Source organism: Glycine max, chromosome 6 (assembly GCF_000004515.6).
Source record: "Glycine max cultivar Williams 82 chromosome 6, Glycine_max_v4.0, whole genome shotgun sequence".
Taxonomy (NCBI): domain Eukaryota; kingdom Viridiplantae; phylum Streptophyta; class Magnoliopsida; order Fabales; family Fabaceae; genus Glycine; species Glycine max.
This window is the reverse complement of record NC_038242.2, coordinates 18,510,048-18,532,942: the sequence shown is the minus strand read 5'-3', so window position 1 is coordinate 18,532,942 and position 22,895 is coordinate 18,510,048. Positions and strand designations below refer to the sequence as shown.

Here is a 22,895-nt window from a genome sequence, read left to right as displayed (position 1 = left end):
CCTGTTACAACAAATTCAACAGACAACGTCACAAGTCAAAACACAGCACAAAGACCTTTGTCATACATATTAAACAAATGGTGTCAAGAGACATACCTCTTGCATCACTCTATCACGGGCTACTTGCATTGAAGATTTTCCTGAAAGTCCAGTGAGGAGATGCTCTGCACCAAGGTTGGAGGTCATGATAATGACAGTGTTTCGGAAGTCCACAGTACGGCCTTGGCCATCAGTTAACCTCCCATCATCCAAGACTTGAAGGAGAGTGTTAAACACAGATGTGTGTGCCTTTTCCACTTCATCAAAGAGTACCACACTATAAGGCCTCCGCCTTATAGCTTCAGTTAGTTGACCTCCTTCTTCATGTCCAACATACCTGAAAGTCGAAACAATGAGTCAGTTATCTGTAGTTCATACAGAAAACTAACAATAAACTGAAATGTGAAAATGTCAATCCACACACCCTGGTGGTGCACCAATCAACCGCGAAACAGAGTGTTGTTCCATGTATTCAGACATGTCAATTCTCACCAATTGATTTTCGTCATCGAAGAGTTGCTCAGCAAGTGCCTTTGAAAGCTCAGTCTTGCCAACACCAGTTGGACCCAAGAACAAGAAGGAACCAGTTGGTTGCTGAGGTCTTCCAAGCCCAGCTCTTGATCTCAGCACAGCTTCAGCAACAGCATTAACTGCTTGGTCTTGCCCCACAACTCTCTGGTGCAATCTGTCAGCAAGACCAATCAACCTTTCTTTATCGTTTTGGCCAAGCCTTGTCACAGGTATACCAGTCCAACGGCTAACAACCTCGGCTATGTGTTCAGGTCCAACAGTTTCTGTCAACATTACATTCCCCTCATTGTTCCCTTCAAGCTCTTGTATTGCAGATTCCACCTCCTGAATCGCCCCATACCGCAAGTCTGCAGCTCTAGCAAGATCATATCGCCTCTCAGCCTCTTGTAGAGCGAAGTTCAGCTCTTCCCTTTTCTGCTTTAGTCGTCGTATATTATCAATCCTTTCCTTCTCCTTTTTGTACTTCATCATCAAAGGTTGCAACTTGTCTCTCAAGTCATCAAGCTCTTTCCGCACCTGAACATAGCAAAGAATGAGAGTTACAACAGTGTACTACAAGCACGTTCCCAATTACAAGAACAAGAGAAAGCAATACTTACTTCCACTAAACGAGCTTTACTAGCTTTGTCCTTCTCTTTCTCTAGTGCATGAAGTTCCACTTCTAGCTGCATTCTCTTCCTTTCAAGGTTATCAATTTCCTCTGGATGACTATCTAGTTGAACTCTCACATTGGCACAAGCCTCATCAACTAAATCAATTGCTTTGTCCGGAAGATGTCGACCTATACAATCAAAATAACCACATTAAGTAGACATAAGAAATAACTTCAATTCAAATCTAATTTCTATATAGTTCCAATGTAAAAATTTATCCTATCAACTATTCAGAAATCAAATTAATTTGTGATTAGATGACAAGCGTGTATAAACTATTTACTCATTTCAATAAACTTGATGTTTAAATTAAACAACTTAATGAATAAATAAAAACTAATGTACTACTCAAACACACTAAAGCATCTCTATACACCAAAACAGCACACAGCACATACCAGTGATGTAGCGACTAGACAACTGAGCCGCTACAACCAAAGCACGGTCCAGAATCCGAACACCATGGTGACCTTCATATCTCTCTTTCAACCCACGAAGTATACTAATAGTGTCAACAACACTCGGTTCTGCCACGTACACCTGCTGAAATCTTCTCTCAAACGCAGCATCCTTCTCCACATACTTCCTATACTCCTCAAGCGTGGTGGCACCAATACACCTCAACTGACCCCTCGCAAGCATAGGCTTGAACAAATTAGCAGCATCCATGGAACCTTCACCTTTCCCCGCACCAAGAACCAAATGAATCTCATCAATGAACAAAATAACCTTCCCCTCAGCATCCTCCACCTCCTTCAAGACCGCTTTCAACCGCTCCTCAAACTCCCCTCTGTATTTTGCGCCCGCAACCAATGCACCCATGTCCAATGCAATGAGTTTAACATCAGAAAGATTGCTAGGTACATCACCTTTAACAATTCTCTGTGCCAACCCTTCAACCACTGCGGTCTTTCCCACTCCCGGTTCTCCAATCAAAACCGGGTTATTCTTTGTCCTTCTAGATAAAATCCTCACAACCCTTCGAATTTCCTCATCCCTTCCAATAACAGGGTCAAGCTTGCCTGCTTGTTCCACAAGGTCTCTTCCATAGGTCTTCAGAGCCTGAAAATTAAGAAAAAACCGAACTTGAGCTATCTTGAACTATTTGAACACATTAAATACTGGATAAGCTCATTTATTTGATTAAATAAGCAAATTCAAACTAGAATCAAGCTTGATTATTTAAATAAGTCACATCTAAATTTTACAAACTCGACAAAACTATTACTACGTCCGTCCTTTTAATCTGTCTTTTAAGGTTGATTTGTGGAATCAAGAAATACAATAAATTTTCGTTATTATAATAAAACAAGCTGTGGTGTTTCTTATTTCACCCATTTCTCTTTCCACTCCACGGTGTAAACTAATTAAATATAAAGAAACATCAAACACGTAAGGGTATAGTTGATAAAAAAAATAATTAATATGATCTTGAACTTTACAGACGACAGATAAACACGAACAAAGATTATTAAAAAACCCGACAATTAAAAAGGAAAGGGATTAGTATCTAGTACTACTACTATTATTAAATTTTCATAAAGTAAGAATAATTAAGACATGAATAAGTCACACACAAGTCAGATTTTAAAATAGTGTAATTCAAACTAATTTAAAGAAATGAACTAAGCTAAACAACTCAAATTTTTCAAAAGATGATCCTAAATTGTTTAGTACTGGTACCTGAAAGGTTGAATCACCAGTGGCACTTTCCACTTTCTTCCCTTCCTTGCCACGAAGCCTCTCCACTTCAGATTTGACCTTCGAAGCCGCCACGCCAGCTTCGTTGAGCAACTCCGCTATCTGAGAATCTTCAAGAAGGCCGAGGATGAGTTGGTCGACGGCCAAGTGCGTGTCGCCGCGTTTCTTCTGCAGAGTCTGCGCTCTGCGGATGGCTTTGACGAGGGCATTGCTCGCGGGAACCTCGTCCGGAAGAGGAGACTGAGACGGCAGCTTCTTCAGTGCATTGTTGATGACTCGCTCCGCCGCGCGCGCGGATTCTTCGCCGGCGGCGTTTGAAAGCGCTTGAGAGAAAATGCCATCCTTGTCGGAAATCAGAGAGGACGCCAGGTGAAGAGGGGTGAACTGCGCGTGACCGTTGCTTGTTGCTATTTCGTGAGCACTCACCAGAGCTTCGTTTGTCTTGTGGGTGAACTTATCGGGATTCATAATTTTCCCTGTGCATTAAAACAAGGGATTAGTATTAGATGATCAATTAATAATAAAAGTGATTGGTTCTGAGTCATATTCAGACTCCATTTTCTTAAGTCTCGAATTCGAATATTATGAATGAGATAATATAATTTAAAGTGATTTTCAATAGTATATTTTAAAAGGAGAGAATCTTGTTAATCAAACAGATTTTTCATCAAAAAGTAATAAATGACAGTCAATGAAAACTTATTATCAATAATAATAATAGTAATTTATGAATGATTGGTGATTTTATTTATGGAAATGAGAATAAAGAAGATGCAATTATGTACCTTATTGGGCAAGAGATTAAGGTTTCGGAAAACAGAAAGAGACGAAAAACTGATCGGAACGAAAAGAAATGGTTAGAATTGGTTGGGGTTTGATGGCCCAAGTGGTGTAAGCTATATCGAGTATGGAGCGTTTTGGTGCGCAATTGAATAAGTGGGGAAGAAGGGATTTAGCCAATTTATAAACTGAAAAAGATGTTTCCAGAAAGTTTGAGAGTAAGAGTTTGGTTGGGGATGTAGCAGAAGCTCCTAGAGACTTCCATTTCTTGTTTTACTGTGTTTTTTTTTTTCTTCTTCTTGGGGTTTGATTTGTTGGTTAGTTTTTATTTTTTTTCATCTAGGAAGCGTTTCACGGGGAAAAAAATTATATCCGGCAATTATAATTTATGAGCATTTTGTTGATGATCGAGAACATAATAATTTTTTTGGAAATCAATGACTTATGTGATATTTTTATGGATAGTTTAATTATTTATCGTATTAAATGAGTAATGTAATATTTTTATTATAGTAAATAAAAAATTAAACTAAAAAAAAGATAGATTTTCATCCGTCGCATTAAAAAACATTTTTGAGAAATATCATTTTTCATAAATATTAATTTTTTAAAATAAATATCAAAGAGTACATTCTCAACATAAGATTCCCTAAAAATTAAAAATTGTTCCCTAACAAATGTTCAGTGACATTAATGTATCATATTTGAGTGACACAATGCAAGAGAATAAACAATTTTTTTTTTTACTTTATTTTTGTTTGGTTCCAATTCAGATTAAAAAACATTTTTGTCTTGGTCATATTTAATTGGAGTTTAATTCAAGTCTTGAAAATTTGTTTAGTCGATTCAAATCAATTAAGAATAGGTCGGTTTAATTCGAGTTATTGTCTACCGTTGTTGTCTATTTTTTTTATAAATTTTTTATTTTACATTAACATAAATAAAAAATTATTGTTATTTAATGACTAATAATTTACATTGTTTAATATTTAGTTTTGGTTAAATTATTTTGTATGTCTATAAACTATTTGACAATTTCATCATAAAAAAATCGTGCATCATTAAAAAATAAAACTATTTGAAAATTGTAAATTAGATCATTGAATTATTTTTTCCAATCAAATCCTTAAACTTGTAACTGTTTTTTTAATTGAATCTTTATATTTAATTGTTTGAGCTAATTGTGAGTTTGCAATAAGGTTGTTATAGGATGAAAAGTTTAAAGAGATTTGTGAAATAATACTTAAATTGGGTAACAAAAGGTTCAAGAATCTGATGGAATATATTAGGTTGAGACCATGTAAAAGTGATAATACTAACATGAGAGATGATAATACTCAATGCAATTATGTTCTTGTGGTTAATTTTTTTAACCGTAATTAGCCAAAAGGAATCAATTAAAAAAATAAAAGCAAGTTCAAGGACTCAATTTAACAAAAAAAAAACAGTCATCTAATTAAAAATTGTCAAATAGTTCCAAGACTTACAAAGTTATTTAACTTTTTTCATAATGGTCACTTTTTACATCTCATTAATTCTTTTACTTTAAATGTGATAAAAATGAGGAAAAAAAGAGTTATTACTCATAATGTAAAACAATTTTACATTATCATCTAATTATAAATCAACAATATTATAAGTAAATTTATTTTTATAATAATTACCTTAAAAGTCATAATAATAATAATTTATGATTGGATAATAGCATAAATTATTTTACATCGTCAGTCATTAAATACTTATAGAATTATATCATAAGTATGACTAAATTAAGGCACTTACAAATATTAGATAAGATCAAAAGAAGAATGAAATGGATGGAAAATAAAAGAAAATATCAAATAGAAGAAAATTTTAAGTAATAAAATTCATAATCTATAATGTATTAATACGAAAGTTAGAAAATTGTTGATTAGCTCATTGAGTTAGAAAAGGATAAATTCAAGAACTGGAAATATTATAATTGTTTTGATTCGATTTAAAATAAAAGCAATCGACTAATTGAATCAACCTGAAGTTCTAAACTTAACTAATTGATTTAGGTTATATTATTAAATTTATCAAATCAATTCAATCTTATAAATACCATTTTCTTTCATAAGAGTAATAATGAAAAGTAAGAATAGTCACGATCTTAGATCAATCCAATTAACCGATAAATTTGAACCGATCCAAACCCCAAAATCCAAATTGATTTGGATCAGATTAAAATATTAGAAAATTGGATGAATTTCAATCCAATCTTAACAATAATTAGTTTTCTATTAATTTTTTGTTATACTTTCTGTTTTGCTGAGCTGTAATGTTAATATTTTATTATTCCCTTAGTTGACATTGTATATATATACTTCATTTTCTGTAATAATAAGATCACGCCTCTGTTGATCATTCTTATGAGCTTTTTACGCTCTTTTTATCCCGATTGCATATCTTTGTGATGGTATCAGAGCACTTCATCTGAAGGGCTTTGTTGTGCACTCTGTTATCTTCTTCTTTCTATCATCATGGGTGATGGAGATCAAACACCTGGCGTTCATAGCTATCTTTACCTTTATCCGAGTGAGAATCCTGCTACTCCTCTTGTGTCTCCTTTACTTGATGCGAATAATTACCATTCTTGGAGTCGTTCAATGTTAACTGCTCTTAGTGCTAAGAACAAGGTAGAATTTGTTGATGGAAGTGCACCACAACCTTCTTCTTCTAATCCTTTGTTCAGTGCTTGGCGACGCGCAACAATATGGTGGTTTCTTGGCTTGTACATTCAGTCTCCATTTCTATTCGTCATAGCATTTTATGGATGGATCATGCTGATGAAATTTGGAAGGATTTAAAATCTTGATACTCGCAAGGTGATCTTCTTCACGTCTTTGATCTTCAATTTGAAGCTTCTTCGATGCAACAAGGATAACTTATTGTCACTGACTATTTCACCAAACTAAGGGTTGTTTGGGTTGAACTTGAGAATTTTCGTCCGGATCCGATTTGTATATGCTCTATCAAGTGCTCGTGCAAGGTTTCTTTTATTATAGCTCAACGAAAATTAGAACACCGAGCTATGCAATTTTTAGGTGGTTTAAATGATCAATATAACAATGTTCGGTCACATGTTTTACTTATGGATCCTTTGCCTCCTATTTCTAAGATTTTTTTCATATATAGCTCAGCAGGAACGTCAATTACTTGGAAATGTTAATTATGATACAAAGGAAACATTGATTAATGTTGTGAACAATAGTTCTCGTGTAGGTCACACTGAAGCTGTTTGCTATAGAAAACATGGATTCCCTTCCAACACTAACAATAAAAGTGGAAAATCTATCACTAATCGTGGTGGAAAAGTTTGAACACGTTGTGATAGGATTGGCCATGCTGTTGAAGTTTGTTACATAAAGCATGGATTTCCACCTGGACACATTCTCCAATAACAAAAACAATGTTGTAAACAGCACCGTGACAGGTAATGGTAGAGTCACGGAGAATGGTCAACAACAGGCACCTGAGAATCAAGATCTTCGTTTCTCTCCTCAACAGTTTCAAGCCTTGCTGGCTTTAATACAACAACCAAACAATGGCACTTCAGCATCTTCCAAGTCTTGTGTCAATCAAATTGGTTCAATGTCCTCTTCTATTATTGCAAGTATATATGGTAATTCTTTAATTTGTTCTGCCACAAACCCTTTGGTTCCTTGGATATTAGATTCAGGAGTCACAGATCATGTTTTTTCTTCATTACATAATTTTTCTTCTTATATTTCAATTAGTCCTATAGTTGTCAAACTTCCAAATGGTCAACAAGTTGCAGCCACTCATTCTGGTGTAGTAAAATTCTGAGTCTCTTTTTCTTGTTGATGTTCTTTACATTCCTAATTTCAACTTCAATCTTATTTATGTTTCCAAATTAGCTTCCTCCCTTAAATGTGAACTAATTTTTTCTCATTCTTCATGTATCAATCAGGGCTCGAAAACCAGGAGGAAGATTGGTACAATTGATGTTCATGATGGTCTTTACACTCTTGTTCTTCAACCAGTTGTTAACCACTTTATACAGTCTGTTATAGTCCATCCTCAGTGTAATAAGTTGCCAATTGATTTATGGCACTTTCGTTTGGGTCATCCTTCTCATCAATGCATGCTCATCATGAAGCAATGTTATTCATGCTTGTCCAGTGATAGTACTTTTATATGTAACACATGTCATTTTGCTAAACAACGAAAACTTCCTTTTCCTTTAAGTCATTCCCATGCTTCTAAACCTTTTGAACTTTTACATATAGATATTTGGGGACCATGCTCTACTACTTCTATGAATGGACATAGATATTTTTTAACCATTGTAGATGATAACACCCGATATACTTGGGTTTTTCTTATGGTTTCTAAGGCCGAAACTCACTCTCACATAACTAATTTCATTGCTGAAATTGAGAATCAATTTAATACATCAGCTAAAACTATCCGGACTGATAATGGAATTGAATTCTCAATGTCTCAATATTTTTCTTTAAAAGGAATCATTCATCAAACTACTTGCATCGAAACTCCACAACAAAATGGTATCGTTGAAAGAAAGCATCAGCATTTTCTCAATGTTACTCGTGCATTGTTATTTCAGTCATCTTTACCTTTAAGCTTATGGTCTTTTGCTCTTTTACATGCTACTCTTCTTATAAATTGCATTCCCACACCATTTTTGCATAATAAATCTCCATATGAAATGCTTCATTCTCAACCTTATGATATTAATCTTCTTCTTGTGTTTGGTTGTTTATGTTATATTAGTACTATCACTGCACATCGCACTAAACTTGCTTCTTGGGCTCATTCATCTATTTTTCTTGGTTTTAAAAGCCATACTAAGGGTTACATAGTTTTTAATTTGCACACTCATGAACTAGTTGTATCTCGTAATGTGGTATTTTATGAGGATCAGATTCCTTACTTATCAAATTCTCACCAAACATTGTCCTCAGACCCTTCATTACCTTTTTCTACTTCTTTTTCACCTACGCATCCTGCTTCTTTTGACCCTATTGTTACCAACTCTCCTTCTCTAATTGTTCCAACTATCCCCTCTGTCACTTCTACACCTTCTCCCACCTACCTGTTCATAATCATCCTATTCGCACCCATCATCCTCCCACTTATCTTAAAGATTTTCATACTGCTTTTATATCAACTAGTACCACTTCCTCCGAAGGTATTCAATATCCTCTTCATAATTTTCTTTCTTATGATCCTCTTTCTCCTCCTTTTAAAAATTTCATATTCTCTATTTCTTCTTCTACTGAACCTGAGTCTTATGCTGAGGCGTCCAAGTCTGATTGTTGGCTTAAAGCTATGCAAGATGAGATTACTGCACTTGAAACAAATCATACTTTTTTCTTACGGATCTTCCTTCTGATAAAACTGCAATCGGTTGTCGCTGGGTTTACAAGATTAAATACAATGTTGATGGTTCTATTAAGCGTTACAAAGCTTAATTAGTTGCGAAGGGTTATACTCAACTGGAGGGTGTCGATTTTCTTGATACATTCTCTCCAGTTGCCAAGTTAACTATTGTTCAGCTGCTTCTTGCTCTTGCTGCCATTCATAAATGGCACCTTAAGCAACTTGATGTCAACAATGCCTTCTTGCATGGTGAGCTTCTTGAAGAAGTTTATATGCAGCCACCTCTTGGTCTACATGTTTCCAAACCTGGCCAGTTTTGTCGTTTACAGCGTTCTCTTTATGGCCTTAAGCAAGCTAGCCGTCAATGGTATGCTAAGCTTTCTTCTTTCCTTACATCTCATGGGTATAAGCAATCAGCTTTTAATCACTCTCTTTTCCTCAAGTTTTCTACGAATAATATCACTGCTCTTCTGGTGTACGCTGATGACATTGTTCTTACTGGTAATGATCTTCATGAGATTTCTCGTATTACAGCTCTTATGGATAATACTTTTAAGATAAAGAATTTGGGTGATCTGAAATTTTTTCTTGGTCTTGAGGTGGCTCGTTCTACATCAGGCATTCACTTGTGTCAATAAATATGTTCTTGATCTTCTTTCTAACAATGGCATGCTTGCATCACGTCCCGTTTCTACTCCAATGGATTATCATACTCGTCTTCATTCATCCTCTGGCACTCTTCTCACTGATCCCTTGATTTATCAAAGACTACTTGGTCGGCTCATATATCTGACTACCACACGTCCTGATATTGCCTTTGTAGTTCAACACTTAAGTCAATTTGTTTCAAGTCCTACTATAGCTCATCATCAAGCTGCTTTTCGCGTTCTTCGATATTTGAAGGGCACTCCCGGTTTAGGTGTTTTCTTGTCAGCTGATAGCTCTTTACAGCTCAAAGCTTTTAGTGATTCAGATTGGGCTGGCTGCGTTGATTCTTGCCGATCCATCATTGGTTTTTCTGTCTATCTTGGTTCCTCTTTGATTTCTTGGCGTTCCAAGAAACAAACTACAGTTTCTAAGAGCTCTTTTGAGGCAGAATATAGGGCTTTAGCATCTACGACTTGTGAACTCCAATGGATTACTTATCTTTTGGAAGACCTGCGCATTCATTTTGTTCGTCCTGCTCTTTTATACTGCAATAATTAGTCGGCTTTGCAAATTGCATCTAACCAAGTTTTCCACGAATGAACAAAGCATATTGAAATAGACTGTCATATCGTTCATGACAAGGTGCATGTTGGTTTTCTCAAGCTTTTACCTGTTGCTTCTTCTCTCCAACTTGCAGATATCTATACAAAAGCCATGACTCCTGCTGTTTTTCATGGATTTTGTTCCAAGCTGGGAATGCTCAATATCCATTCCCAGCTTGAGGGGGGCTCTTAACAGTAATTAGTTTTCTATTAATTTTTCTGTTATACTTTCTGTTTTGCTGAACTATAATGTTAATATTCTGTTATTCCCTTAGTTGACATTGTATATATACTTCATTTTCAGTAATAATAAGATCATGCCTCTGTTGATCATTCTTATGAGCTTTTTATGCTCCCTTTATCTGGATTGCATATCTTTGTGATCCAATTTTAACCTTTAGAATAATTTGATTGTATTTTTTATTTTAAGGTTATTGGTCAATTATTACAATAATTATAAGACATTGTTCAATTTTTAACTTGAAATGGAACATGTTTCATAATAGATTAACAGTTTAACTTTTTAGTTAAATATATTCAATTGCATATTATTAAAATCATTTTCCTCTTTTTAAAAAATATTATTTTAATAATAAATCCGATTATCTTATCCTATCGAATTCGATTTTAGATTTCATCGTTGTCATTATTGTTCGGTGTACGATAGCAAGAAAATATGATTTGTGGGTAGTCCTTCTTGTGGGTTTGAATGTGTGATCTTACATTAGCAATAGCAATAACGACAATGAATATTCTTCTCAAAACTTCGATTTTGGTCAAGTCCTAGAGTTGGTGTTGTGGCGCTGCTACATAATCTCACAATAGCATTTTTTGTTGAGTGTTGCTAGTTGCACCCAGCATTATTGCTAGTGCACCCAGCATTCTTAAAAAATGGTAAAATTGTCCTTACTTGATTTTTCTCCTACGGATCAAGTTGATCCGTAAGAGGAAAAATAATTATAATATACTTTAAAGATACAGCATATTTATTTATAATATAATTAAATATATTTATTTATTTTATTAATTATAATATATTTATAAATATAGATTTATTATAAATAATTAATTTTTTAATATATTTTTTTAGAATAAATTTGTTTAGAAGATGATATTAAAATACTTATTCAGTCCCATTATAATTATTGTTTAAGGTTATTTTATACATATTAATAAAAATCAATAAATACATAAAAGATGATATTATAAAGAATTAATCATATCATTAATATTATAAAGAATATAAAAAAAATAATTAGTATTATATTAAAAATTAAAATACTAACTAGTTTATAATACATTTTTTACATGATCATTAGTATAAGTGGGAAAATAGTAATTATAAGAGAATTTAAAAATATTAGTACGTTATATAAAATAAGGATCTTAGATAACGAATGATGTCTATTTTTTGTTTAATTTTTTTTACACCCTTTTCAACTTCTTTATTTCAATTATATTTAAAGTCATATTTCAAATTATTTTTTATTAGTTGGTAAACTAAGTTAACTAGACCATTTATAATAATTTACATATACTATAACTAAGTTAACTAGACCATTTTCATAACACGCGTGTATATAGACACAAATGGAATACACAATCAATGAAAATAAATAAAACTAACATTACTAATGAAAATAAAGAATACCAACAATACTCATGAAATGAGTTCATGTACAATATCTGTATATACATAGAATATCAATATAAAATATGTACATAAACTACTCCTGATCCGTGCGCCGCCTGCGTCTAGACCTAACATATACAAGATAGTTCTGTGTCACACTCCTGACCAACCTGAGGCATTCTTCGATCACCTCATGTGTCGATGAGCCAGGCGTGACCACCCCTAGACTCAGATGGCGCTCCAACCTCTCAGCAATGTCATCACAAACTTCCTGTTACATACAAAACAAACTAATTACATAAATTATTATGCAAATATTGAGGTAAATGACGTAAATTATTAGTATTACTTACCACTACATGTCTAGGCTCCACCGCAGATGTCAACGATGCTTCTGGCTCCGGCACGCGAGGGATATCCGTCTGCGGGGCCTGAGGGACGACTCAGGGCTACGGGGCGTGACCATGAGGCAGAGGATCTAGTGCGTGGCCTGGTGTCATGAAAGGATGGGAGATGCGGAAGAACCAGTCCATGTAGTCACTGGAACACGCCCCTGGCACAACGCACACCTCACCTGTTGGAACGATATGATCCTCGTAGTGCATCCACCTGCCGTGTATATCATCATACGAGACCCATGAATCGACATGAGGAGCAGGAATGGTTTGCGTGTAGCCAAACTCCCGCACGACCCTCTCCGGTTGGTAATAAACAACAACAGGCCCCCAGCGCAAGAGACCGGAATAGCATGATCTGACGTGGAAGTCCAGGACCTCTCAGTGCTCCCCATAAGGGATCCAACAGACATCCGGAATCCGGATTCGGTCTAGGCGCTCCCTGTACGTCAGCGTACGAATGCTCTTCACGGTCTTCTTGGTCGCAATCCACCTACACGCACGCGGAGAATCCTCGTCATACTCCTTATCAGCAGTGGAGTCCGCGACCGACGGAAAGTGCTCGTAAATCCAGCACTACAGATGTAACATCAAAATTATAAACATTAATAATGAAAGTGTAACAAAATTTAAAGTTGAACATTGTTGAGGCTGAACAAATAAAAAACATATTTGTTACCTGCAGCAATGTGATGTAACCGTCGAGTTGTTGGCTGTGGCTCATAGATGCATCGTTCAGCTGGTCGTACATATGCACCAAAGCAGCCACTCCCCAAGCGTACATCTCCGTCATACTGAGGTCACGAAGGGCCTCCAAGTAGACAACATGGACATTGGTTGCACTCTTGTTAGCAAACAGAGTGCAACCCAGAAGGTGAAGAAGATATGCGCGAGCCGCAGCTGTCCAATGACCTGTCTGGCATCGGCGCTCGTATATATCACGTACCCGTTGCAGGCGTACGTACGGTCCGCAACACTGGGCTGTCTCGGCCCTAGCAGACTCTGGAGAGACCATCAATAAGTCCACCAGCATCTGAACCGCATCGTCCACGTGCAAGGGCTCAAAAGCGTGTAAGTCGCCAATAACGGAAAGATGGAGAAGCGAGGAGACGTCGTCCAATGTGATGATGAGTTCTCCCACCGGGAGATGGAAACTAGACGTCTCCTGGTGCCACCGCTCCACAAACGCGAACAAAAGTCCCTGATCGCCGGTGTCTACCGAACACGCGATCAGAGAACTTAGTCCTATACCAGCAACAAGTCCCTCAATGGTAGGGACAGGCCTGCCTAAACTGTGGACCTTCCTCCCATGAGAGGATAGCTTCAATTCAGGACGCTCCTGAATTGAAGTATAAAGGAACGCAAAATTCGTTAAAATCATCATTTAAAGGAAAACTAATTACAAGTAACTAAAATTAAATAGTATAAATACCTCTCCCGTCCACACACAGCAAGCAACGTGATCCGCATACAGGGTCAACACGGATGGGTCGCTCGGACCACCCGGAAATCCCTCATGCGCGTCCTCAGCAGCCTCTGCGCCTGTGTCCGCAGGAATGTCCTCTATAGCAGCTGGTGCCTTTATCGGGTCATCCTGAACATCTGGCACAGGGATGACTGGCTCATCGACGTGATCCGCAATCACAGCGACTCGCTGCCTCCATGCGGATGCAGTAGGCTGTCGACGCTACGGAGCATCATCGGAATCATCACGATCTCCTCTGCCCACACCTCTGCCAGTAACCTGACCTAAGGCACGACCTAATCCTCTGGTCCTAACCATGATCTGCAAATGAAATACATGGTCATAACTTAGTTAAAGGATACTCTATCCTTTATGAGCTATTTCTTTTCTAATACTGGCAGTGAAGTGCATTCCTATGAGCCCCAAGCAATATTAATTTAAATATTAACTACTAAGTAGTTTACCAAGTGTTTTTATGATTCATTCTAATATCTCATGCAAGTTGTGATTTTTTTTAAACTTAAACGGTAAATTTATGGAAGTGATTGTTGTATGACCAAAATTAATGTTTACTCCAATATGTTTTTGACCTGTTTTGCCATATTTCTCTAATATTTGATCAAAATGCTTATTGCTCTAAAATTTGCATTGAAATGGAATAGTTGGTTCATCATTTGTATGGAATAGTTGGTTCATCATTTTGGTCATTGAGTGTTTAGTGTAGCCCAAATTAAGAGACTCTCTCGTAATAAAATAATGTTTACACATTTGTAGAGACTTTTATTCTCTTTTAATCTTTAGATTAAGGGTTTGCTCTCAGTCAATTCAAGAATCTCGAGGTTGTGATTAAATTTAAAGTCTCTTTTATTAATTGAGAATTTGTGTTTTGTTTCTCTACCTTTTATGTTTTCAGTTTTTGAAATTTAATTGATGATTATGATAGGGTTTTGGGAATTGAATTAGTATTAGCATTAGTTGATAGAATGGCTGCTTAATTGATGACCAAAATGCTTATTGCTCTAAAGTTTGATATAAAACCATTTGTATGGAATAGTTGGTTCATCATTTGTGATATTATATTATAGCTGACCATGTGGCTTAGAGTTCTAAATAACTTAAGGTTTTGGGATAGTTGGTTCATGATTCCAAATGCATTTCTTCACATACAAGCTCAGAGGTTCTAAGCAAACTACCATCATGCCAAATTCCTAGTTCTATCATGTCAAATTCCTATTTCCTAGTTTAATCCATTAATTGTTATTCATTGCTATTCATTGTTGAATTTAGGTACAAGAAGCTGTAGATTGCTATTCATTGTTGTTCTCCTCTAATTTGGATTTTCTATTTCTATTCATTGTTGTTCTCCTCTAATTAAATTGTTAGATATGAATTTAGGTACAAGAAGTTGCAGATTGCTTGGGTGTTGACTGTGTGCCTCGATATGTTGAGATGAAGCACATGGAAGTTGGCTTATAGGGATATCAATCATATTGGTCATAACTTAGTTAAAGGAAGTACATGGAAGTTGGCTTATATGAAGCACATGGAAGTTGGCTTATAGGGATATCAATCATATTGGTCATAACTTAGTTAAAGGAAGTACATGGAAGTTGGCTTATATGGAAGCACATGGAAGTTAGCTTATAGGGATATCAATCATATTAGTCATAACTTAGTTAAAGGAATGAATTTGCATGTAATCACATAAAAGGCAATTACATATTCGCATTAAATTAGATAAAGTATTTAGCAAATAATTAGCATACATTCATGGCAATTTGTATGAAACAATAGATATTCATGACACTATTTATCAAATATTTAGCATACATTCAGAGGTATCAAATAATATTTGGCAATTTTTCAATTAAAATCAAACTGTGAGTTTTACGGATCAGGTGATCCGTAAAGTATGTTGAGTATTTTACGGATCAAGTGATTCGTAAACTACTCAACATACTTTACGGATCACTTGATCCGTAAAGCTCCCAGCGATTTCCGACAGCGGTTTTCGCCATCGCCGGCAACACTGGACCATAAAAAGCTAAGCTTCACGGTGCTTACCTCGACGGTGGACGCGCTAACCTCCTCAACGACCGTTGCTCTTCGCGAAAGCTTCCTCGCAGCACCACCGCAAGCTACCTCGACAACCTCCTCAACGAAGAAGAAGAAGAGGCACAAAGAAGACGCGCAAGGAATGAAGAAGAAGACGCCCAAAGAATGAGGAAGAAGCAAGAAGAAGAAGCAGGAAGAAGAAGCAGGAAGAAGAAGAGGTGATCCGAAAGAAGAAGAAGCAGAAGTGCAAACACGGGGAGAGAGAGGTTTCGTTTTTTTAAAAAAAATTAGTGAGGAGCATTATGGCCTTTTCACAGCAATTGTTGGGTGCACCTAGCAGCACTCCTTTTTGTTTAATGATGATATTGTAAATGGTTGTCTCAATCCGAAGCCCAAGTTTAGAATTATAGATCTACATCGTGGGTAAATGGTGTGAGCGTGATCGTGGTCAAGGCAAGCTTTGGCATAAGATGTTCCTCACCAGTCACCACCATATTTCGGCATCTGGCCATTTGTCGTGGCCACAAGCTGATCTGAACCAACCACTACCATTGTTTGTCATAACTATAGCGAGTGATGGCATTGACAAAGGAAGAACCCAAGAACACCAAAGGCACAACTATGACAAAGGAGCGACACGATGGAGGAGGCACAACGGTGAAATGCCGATGTTTGGAGACAACAGAGGGGAATGTCTCTATACAAATCTAAGAGGAAGAAAATATATGTTGTTGAAGGTGCACTCGAGTGAGAGGCTGAGATTAATTTGATGGCTAAAAGTTGTGATTCACCAAAGACCACTTACTTTCACGATGCATGCTACACATCGTCTAACTTATTTGGGGTGTTAATATAGTAACTTAATTGCGCTTTCAGTACAAAACAGTTCCATAACTTTTGAACTCCTACAAAGGAAATTTGGCCGTTTCCCTTGAACGGAAAAACTATTGGTTTCTTGTTTCCTATTTTTTTTTAGGAGTTATGATTTCCTATTAGAACCTGACATTTGTAGTTTTTTTTTAATTATTATTCTTAGCTAAAGAAAATCTAAAATGTTACTATCATATAAAGTTGCAAAGTAATGACATCATTCATTTGATAAAGTAAAAAAGGGAAGGACCTTGAACAAGTTCCTTAGGTCCGGCACTTGTCAACCATTACCTGCCCCTTGGACGAAAATTTGTGATCGGAAAATACAGAAAAACAAACTTATTTACACTGAATTTCTTTTATCACCATTAACAAGACAGTCAAAAAAACATATATTGTGACCTGAGAATAAACACTACTTTAGTGTCCCAGGCTCTGCTTTATGTATATAAGGATGAAATATTAAAAATGTAGCTATATATGGGGGGAACTAAGAGCCATCTCTGCCTTTGCTGCATCAGATAGCTGCACTTCCCTGGAACATCACAGCAAAAATCATTGTGAAATTCTTATTCTTTTTGAAAGCTTGCAAATCTAAAATAAAATATAATTTACCAACCAATAATAAAATGCAAAAATAATGGGGTGGGGGGGGGAGGGGTAAAAGGACAAAACATATGGTTCAAGAAAGCAAAAAAAATCACCGGTGTGTTTCATATTTAAGATTAGAGTTTAATTTTCATATACCTCCAGAGTATAAAAGATTCTAAACTTTCTACCAACTAAAAAATCACTTTAGATATGACTATTAAAATAATAATTACAAAAGTCAACAATCTTATCATATCATATATGATATCTATCATGGGATGACTGTAGAAAAATCCATACACTGTATTCTAAATTAATTGAATTCTTAAGACCAAGACTACTCACCATGAAAATCTAGCTCAAGTTTAGTCCTCATCACTATCGTACACAACCGCCATCCGCCGATGGGTGGTTGTTTTCCTTGGAGGAGAGTCCTCATCAGATTCAAATCCCTTCCTTTTGGCACTGCCTCTAAACTCCTTGTTCTTCTGCTTTGGTTCCTGCAAGAAAACATCCAAATTGTATTGAAACCACAGCATAGCAATCAACCATGGTATCATCCTTATTTTCCACCTATACTTATGACACTCGTAAAAGTACAACAATTAGGCCAGGAATCACTACAAGAAAACCATAAAAATTAAAAAAGGGGAAAATTTTGGATGCTTTGAGAAGGTTTGGATTTCATCCACAGTTGTGGCAAAGAAGAGACATGCATTAAATTGCTGACAAACCATACATTCATCATAAGAACATCCCCCAACAAGATGTACAAGCACACAGAGGACACATGTACAGTAGTCCTATAAACAAAAATAAAAATAGCTTCACAGTACAAACCAGAACACAGAATGGAAACATTATAAATGGGGAAGATTAAAAAATCTACCAAACTGCATGAACTAATCAAATGTAAAATACCTTATTAACACTTAACAATAAGGAGGCACTGCTAAGAAGCAATCTGAAACTAATCAGAAATAACTCCATGGGCCTACTGCCAAAGTTAAAGCTGACTAATTTTTTTAATAAAATAAGCAGTACCTCCTCTTCCTCCTCATCTGATGCATCATTAACTTGTTCAGCTTCTTCATAGTGTTCTTCCTCTTCTTCCTCATCCTCATACTCTGGCTCAGTATCCTCATCCCTCTTACGTGAAGGAGGCCTCTCATCTTCCTCCTCAGTTTCATACTCAGACTCCTCTCTCTCATCATCTGGGTAACCCATTGGGTTCCGAGAGGATTTAGCAGGTGGGAAGGAAGACTTACGAGGGATATCTTTAGGTCCCTGCGACTAAAATTCCAGAAAATAACCCTCATCAATGGTAAATGCAAAAAAATCAACATATGTAAAAATTTCTGGAGACTGAGAAATAATACCTTTTTAGCATTCATAATTCGTTTCTCTGCTCGGGCTTCCGCTTCCAAATCATCCTCAAAGCGATGCTGAGAACGACGATTATCATAATAATCCGCTTCATCCTCCTGAAGGAAAGAAACATGGATAAATAATAGAACTGACATAGATTGAAGTACACAGCTATACCCTACAGAAAACTGCAGTAGATACATAAGCAAAAAAGAAACATAGACATCTAGGGAGGAAAAAAAATCCTAAAATTATACCTCATCCAAAGCATCCTCTAAAAACCCAGGAGAAAGTTGACGCCTCCTCTCCACAGCTGGAGTATACTTCCGATTCACCTTCTCACGCTTTCGGTTAAGAAGCACATTTGCGCGGATATTTTGGCTTTCAGCCTGTTAAAAATACAGAGAGATTAGATAATGGTACCCCAGACACACAATAAGAGCATGTAACTTGAATTATTGATTATACCTTCTCTTTTTCCTCTTTTTCCCTCTCAGGATCAATGTCAGTTATGCAGTTTTTCACCTTAAAAACCTTCTTATGCCTTGAGTCAACAAGGGCAGTCAACAGCCGATGAGAATTTGATGACAAGGAAGATGGCATAAACCTCATTTTCCTTAACAACCTTCCTTGTGATTGGAGGATACCCTGTAAGCATGTAAACATAGACCATTGAGGGGAACAGTAATTCATCAAGAAATCCATGAGAATAAAGAAATTCACCTTTCCATGTCTAAGGAAAAGATGTGCTTGATCATGCTGTGCATCTTGCACTGATATGTCAAGAACTTCATTCCCAATTAACAACTGCAGGCTGCCATCGGACCATCTCACAAAGCGAGCATTGCTTTCACACTACAGTAATAGAAAATATTTTTCTTTAAAAAATGTTATCCTTCAACCTGATTATAAATGACGTTTTTTACTTCAAAATAAGTGATGTAGCTCAAATTTAACTATTCCAGCCTTGAAGTTTGAAAAACAGCTAGCAATGATAAGAACGCGTGCACCCATTTTGTCCACATTGTCACTCACATCCAGTAATGCAAAAGATTACAAATAGCACATTCACAATAAAAACTGCCTACACCATCCCAACAGCAACAAATTACACACATTCACAATAACTTGCTACAATCATTTTATGATATCATTTTATGACATAATTATAAGTGTAATGGTAGTAGAAACTGGAAAGGAATACAAACAATGTAAAAGAAGGCAAGAAGTTACGCACAAGAATATCAGAATATCCTTCATCCCAATTCTTTAGAACTAATGAAAATGGGTGATCATGGTGGAGTGCATAAGTACAACGATATACAATTACTTACTGATGTTGTGCCATCAGGATTTTTAGTAGTCCTCCAGCGTACAATATTGTTCTCCAAACGTATGCGTTTTCTGGTTCCAGATTCATCGGTTACAAAAGTATCCTCTTCCACATATGTTTTAGGATCAAATGGTTTTGGATCAACACCCATAATATTGGAAACTTTAATCATGTTCATCTGCAATGAGAGAGAGAGAGAGAGATTAAAAATTTAAAATACGAGTAGTTGAATATTGAAATTCAACATATCTTACCAGAATGCACATCAGTACAAAGGGCAATGCATTTGTAGATAAAATCCTCTATATTGATACCATATATTAAAATGTAATAATGTATTCATCATAACCTTGTTATCATAATCTGAGATTGTTCAACTCCCATCTAATTAGCAACATTTCACCAACATGACATTGGGAAGTTATCAAGAAACTGTCCTAAAAAATACACTTGAACATTTTGAAATCTGGACATTCACGCACACACACTACACATGCCAACTTCTAAATCATAACGATGTGAACTATGCAAAAGAGGTAAAATTAATTGTATTTTCCAGCCACCAAGTTAAAGCTAATTGAAAATTAAAATACAGGCTTCTCACTCAAAAATATAAACTTATTAATTAGAGGCAGACCTTTTCTGGAAGAGCTGGAGGTGGTCGTAACGGAACCTCTAACTCTAAAGGGGGGCCAAGTGGCTTCTCCTTAGTTTTTATCTCAATGTTTTCCTCCTCCGATTCATACTGATGATCTTCATCAGCAAGTATATCTTCAGGTCTCAGATTCTTTCCGTAACTCCCTTCCTCCTCCATAGGGTATCTCTGAGGCATGAAATCACTTGAATCATTAATTCTTAAAATTTTGGGCAATTCAAAGATAAAGATAAAATGAAAAATGTCACTATTGGCACCAGAACCAGAAACTCACATTCGAATCTTGTTCAATGTCCTGCTGGATTGCATACCCCATTTCCTCCTCTTCATCATCATCAAAATCACCAAACACATCACGAATTTCTGGGGCTGAATGCAAGTCCCGAGTCTCATCTTTTTCATCCCTGGGTGACCCACTGCATTTTGAAAAAAGGACACAAGTTATCACTCTCAATACACATTCTATATTTTCTTCACTTACACCATCATCCAACAATGTCATCGCACACACAATCAAACCCAAAATTTCTGGCAATAAAAAGTATATCTCACAATAAGCCTCCACAGACAACTCTTAATCTGAAATCGTGTCTTTCATAATTGAACATTCATAATTCGACAATACAATTCGAAGGCAATTTTATTTTAAGGCACTCTCTGTGCAAGACACACGTGCACACAGAGAGCTCCATCTAAAAGAAACTCATTAATATTAACATATGCATGCAAGAGCATAAGAATTAAGAGAACATAAGAAATCAACAAGAAAACAACAAAAACATAAAAATGATGTGTGAATTATGTGATATCAAGATACCTAGGGCTTCTGGCTTCGTCGACCTCTTCTTCCCCGTCATCATGGTGAGCATACTGATTCTCCTCGGATCCGCTCTCGACGAAGTCGTCCCTCCGCTTGCTCGTGACGCCGCGCTGGCTGTACCCGCCGTCCTTGACGTCACTATCTGAGTCTCTCCCCTCGCTCTCCTCTTCCCTCTCCACGACCTCCACCTCCTGCGAGCTCTGCTCCCTCTCGCCCTCGCTCTCGCGGTCGGGCTCCCCATCTCCGTCGCCATCGCTCTCGATTTCAACCTCCCCCTGGCCCTCCACCTCGCCCTCTCCCTCCTGCTCCCCCACACCCTCCCCCTCCCCCTCGTCCTGTATAAATTACAAAAAAAAAACACGCAAATTGTTAGGAAATGGTTAGGGATCCAAACCCTGCGTAAGGGAAAAGGTTAGGGTTCGTGGAATCGGGGGTGTACGGAGGGGTAATTTTGTTGCGGGTTCGATTCGTGCTCGGAATCGACGTCGAGCTCTTCCTCCTCCTCGGATTGATCTCCGAAGAGGTTCTGCATCATCTGGTGCCGCTTCTCCTCGCCTCCTCCCATGACGGTTGCTTCGCTCTGGGAGTGTGAATCGAAGAAAAGGGAAAACCCTAGGCACGAGAATTTGTTTATTCACTACTTTGGAACCGTTTCGATTAGGAAGAACCTGCGGTTTGTTCTTTTCTGCTGTGTGTTAAACACACAGTGATGGGTCGCGTTTTTAAAATCAGTGAAATATGATTATGATGATTATTTTCACGCCCCTTATTGTAAATTGGCGTGGCTGATTAGAAAACTTTACCTCTTACATGGGTTGGGTAGTGGCTCGTTAGAAAACTTTACCTCTTACATGGGTTGGGTAGGGTCTTGGAAATTTTGTAACCTAAATTCATAGAAGAAAAAAAATATTTGAAAAATCTTTGAGTTTTTTTTTAAACATAATCTAACCTTAAGATTGAGGATATGGTGGGAGATTTAGACATGTCTCTAGTAATAATAAATATTTTTTGTTTGGTATAACCATTTTAAAATTAAAGGTTAAGGGATTGTTTTTTCTTCTTTTTTCTCGATTTGTCCATGATTTCACAACACATATACTTAATTTTACTTATTTGCTTTCAAAATTTTAGATCAATAATTGAAAATGAAGAGAGAAAAATTGAAAACTATAGGAACCATTTTTAGTCTTGATTTCTTCCTCCAAACACAACTTCTTTGTTTGCGTGGGACGATGTTAATGTCAGCCTTCTTGTTCATTTGCAACTCTCTTGTTCGAGATCCCCATTGTTGGATCTCCTTTGTCCTTTGAACACAACTTCTTTCTTTGCGCAAGACAATGTCAATGTTGACTTTCTCGTCCATTTGAA

General features: G+C 36.6%; 4 protein-coding genes across 9 annotated transcripts; 1 reads left to right on the top strand and 3 right to left on the bottom strand.

Annotated features, from left to right (window-relative positions):
• Positions 1–4,054, bottom strand: LOC100797673 (chaperone protein ClpB1). 2 transcript variants are annotated; one of them, XM_006581949.4, is made up of 6 exons: positions 3,710–4,054; positions 2,907–3,400; positions 1,622–2,285; positions 1,170–1,351; positions 532–1,086; positions 1–376 (listed from the first exon to the last, which is right to left on the bottom strand). In XM_006581949.4, exons 2-6 carry the CDS (start codon positions 3,390–3,392, stop codon positions 362–364), a joined length of 1,902 nt encoding a protein of 633 aa, XP_006582012.1. In that variant the 5' UTR covers positions 3,393–3,400; positions 3,710–4,054; the 3' UTR covers positions 1–361. The 2 variants fall into 2 exon arrangements, with proteins under 2 accessions (XP_006582012.1, XP_006582011.1); XM_006581948.4 differs by having other exon boundaries at positions 43–376; positions 464–1,086.
• A 5,737-nt stretch (positions 4,055–9,791) lies between these two features.
• On the top strand, positions 9,792–10,298 carry LOC102661195 (uncharacterized mitochondrial protein AtMg00810-like). The gene has a single exon (XM_006582495.1). The coding sequence runs from the start codon at positions 9,792–9,794 to the stop codon at positions 10,296–10,298; it is 507 nt and encodes a 168-aa protein (XP_006582558.1).
• Positions 10,299–11,983: 1,685 nt separating this feature from the next.
• LOC102661043 (protein MAIN-LIKE 1-like) lies at positions 11,984–14,144 on the bottom strand. 2 transcript variants are annotated; one of them, XR_005892074.1, is made up of 3 exons: positions 13,050–14,144; positions 12,329–12,946; positions 11,984–12,246 (listed from the first exon to the last, which is right to left on the bottom strand). XR_005892074.1 is itself a non-coding variant. In XM_041016625.1 (2 exons), the coding sequence occupies exons 1-2, from the start codon at positions 13,752–13,754 to the stop codon at positions 12,752–12,754; spliced, it is 900 nt and encodes a 299-aa protein (XP_040872559.1). In that variant the 5' UTR covers positions 13,755–14,144; the 3' UTR covers positions 11,984–12,751. The 2 variants fall into 2 exon arrangements, 1 of the variants encoding a protein (XP_040872559.1); XM_041016625.1 differs by having other exon boundaries at positions 11,984–12,946.
• Positions 14,145–17,102: 2,958 nt separating this feature from the next.
• LOC100810965 (protein LEO1 homolog) lies at positions 17,103–22,270 on the bottom strand. Of its 4 annotated transcripts, none has more exons than XM_041016622.1 (11): positions 21,967–22,269; positions 21,525–21,862; positions 20,982–21,123; positions 20,690–20,875; positions 20,054–20,230; positions 19,443–19,574; positions 19,188–19,367; positions 18,977–19,108; positions 18,396–18,835; positions 17,697–17,851; positions 17,103–17,295 (listed from the first exon to the last, which is right to left on the bottom strand). In XM_041016622.1, the coding sequence occupies exons 1-11, from the start codon at positions 22,090–22,092 to the stop codon at positions 17,201–17,203; spliced, it is 2,103 nt and encodes a 700-aa protein (XP_040872556.1). In that variant the 5' UTR covers positions 22,093–22,269; the 3' UTR covers positions 17,103–17,200. The 4 variants fall into 4 exon arrangements, with proteins under 4 accessions (XP_040872556.1, XP_040872555.1, XP_040872558.1 ...); XM_041016624.1 differs by lacking the exon at positions 17,103–17,295 and having other exon boundaries at positions 18,396–18,644; positions 18,731–18,835; positions 21,967–22,267; XM_041016621.1 differs by having other exon boundaries at positions 19,188–19,574; positions 21,967–22,270.
• Between the last annotated feature and the right edge of the window lie 625 nt (positions 22,271–22,895).

What these genes read in the sequence shown, in the direction of transcription:
- LOC100797673 (XM_006581948.4), bottom strand. Translation starts at nt 3,392, where the DNA reads ATGAATCCCGATAAGTTCACCCACAAGACAAACGAAGCTCTGGTGAGT. An exon ending in GTCTAGTCGCTACATCACTG is followed by an intron (nt 1,352 to 1,621) that starts GTATGTGCTGTG and finishes TTGATTGTATAG; the next exon opens with GTCGACATCTTCCGGACAAA. An exon ending in GTAAAGCTCGTTTAGTGGAA is followed by an intron (nt 1,087 to 1,169) that starts GTAAGTATTGCT and finishes TGCTATGTTCAG; the next exon opens with GTGCGGAAAGAGCTTGATGA.
- LOC102661195 (XM_006582495.1), top strand. Translation starts at nt 9,792, where the DNA reads ATGGATTATCATACTCGTCTTCATTCATCCTCTGGCACTCTTCTCACT.
- LOC102661043 (XM_041016625.1), bottom strand. Translation starts at nt 13,754, where the DNA reads ATGATGATTTTAACGAATTTTGCGTTCCTTTATACTTCAATTCAGGAG. An exon ending in GTTACATCACATTGCTGCAG is followed by an intron (nt 12,947 to 13,049) that starts GTAACAAATATG and finishes TTACATCTGTAG; the next exon opens with TGCTGGATTTACGAGCACTT.
- LOC100810965 (XM_041016621.1), bottom strand. Translation starts at nt 22,092, where the DNA reads ATGGGAGGAGGCGAGGAGAAGCGGCACCAGATGATGCAGAACCTCTTC. An exon ending in ACATTGAACAAGATTCGAAT is followed by an intron (nt 20,876 to 20,981) that starts GTGAGTTTCTGG and finishes TTCATGCCTCAG; the next exon opens with AGATACCCTATGGAGGAGGA. An exon ending in CTCCAGCTCTTCCAGAAAAG is followed by an intron (nt 20,231 to 20,689) that starts GTCTGCCTCTAA and finishes CTCTCATTGCAG; the next exon opens with ATGAACATGATTAAAGTTTC.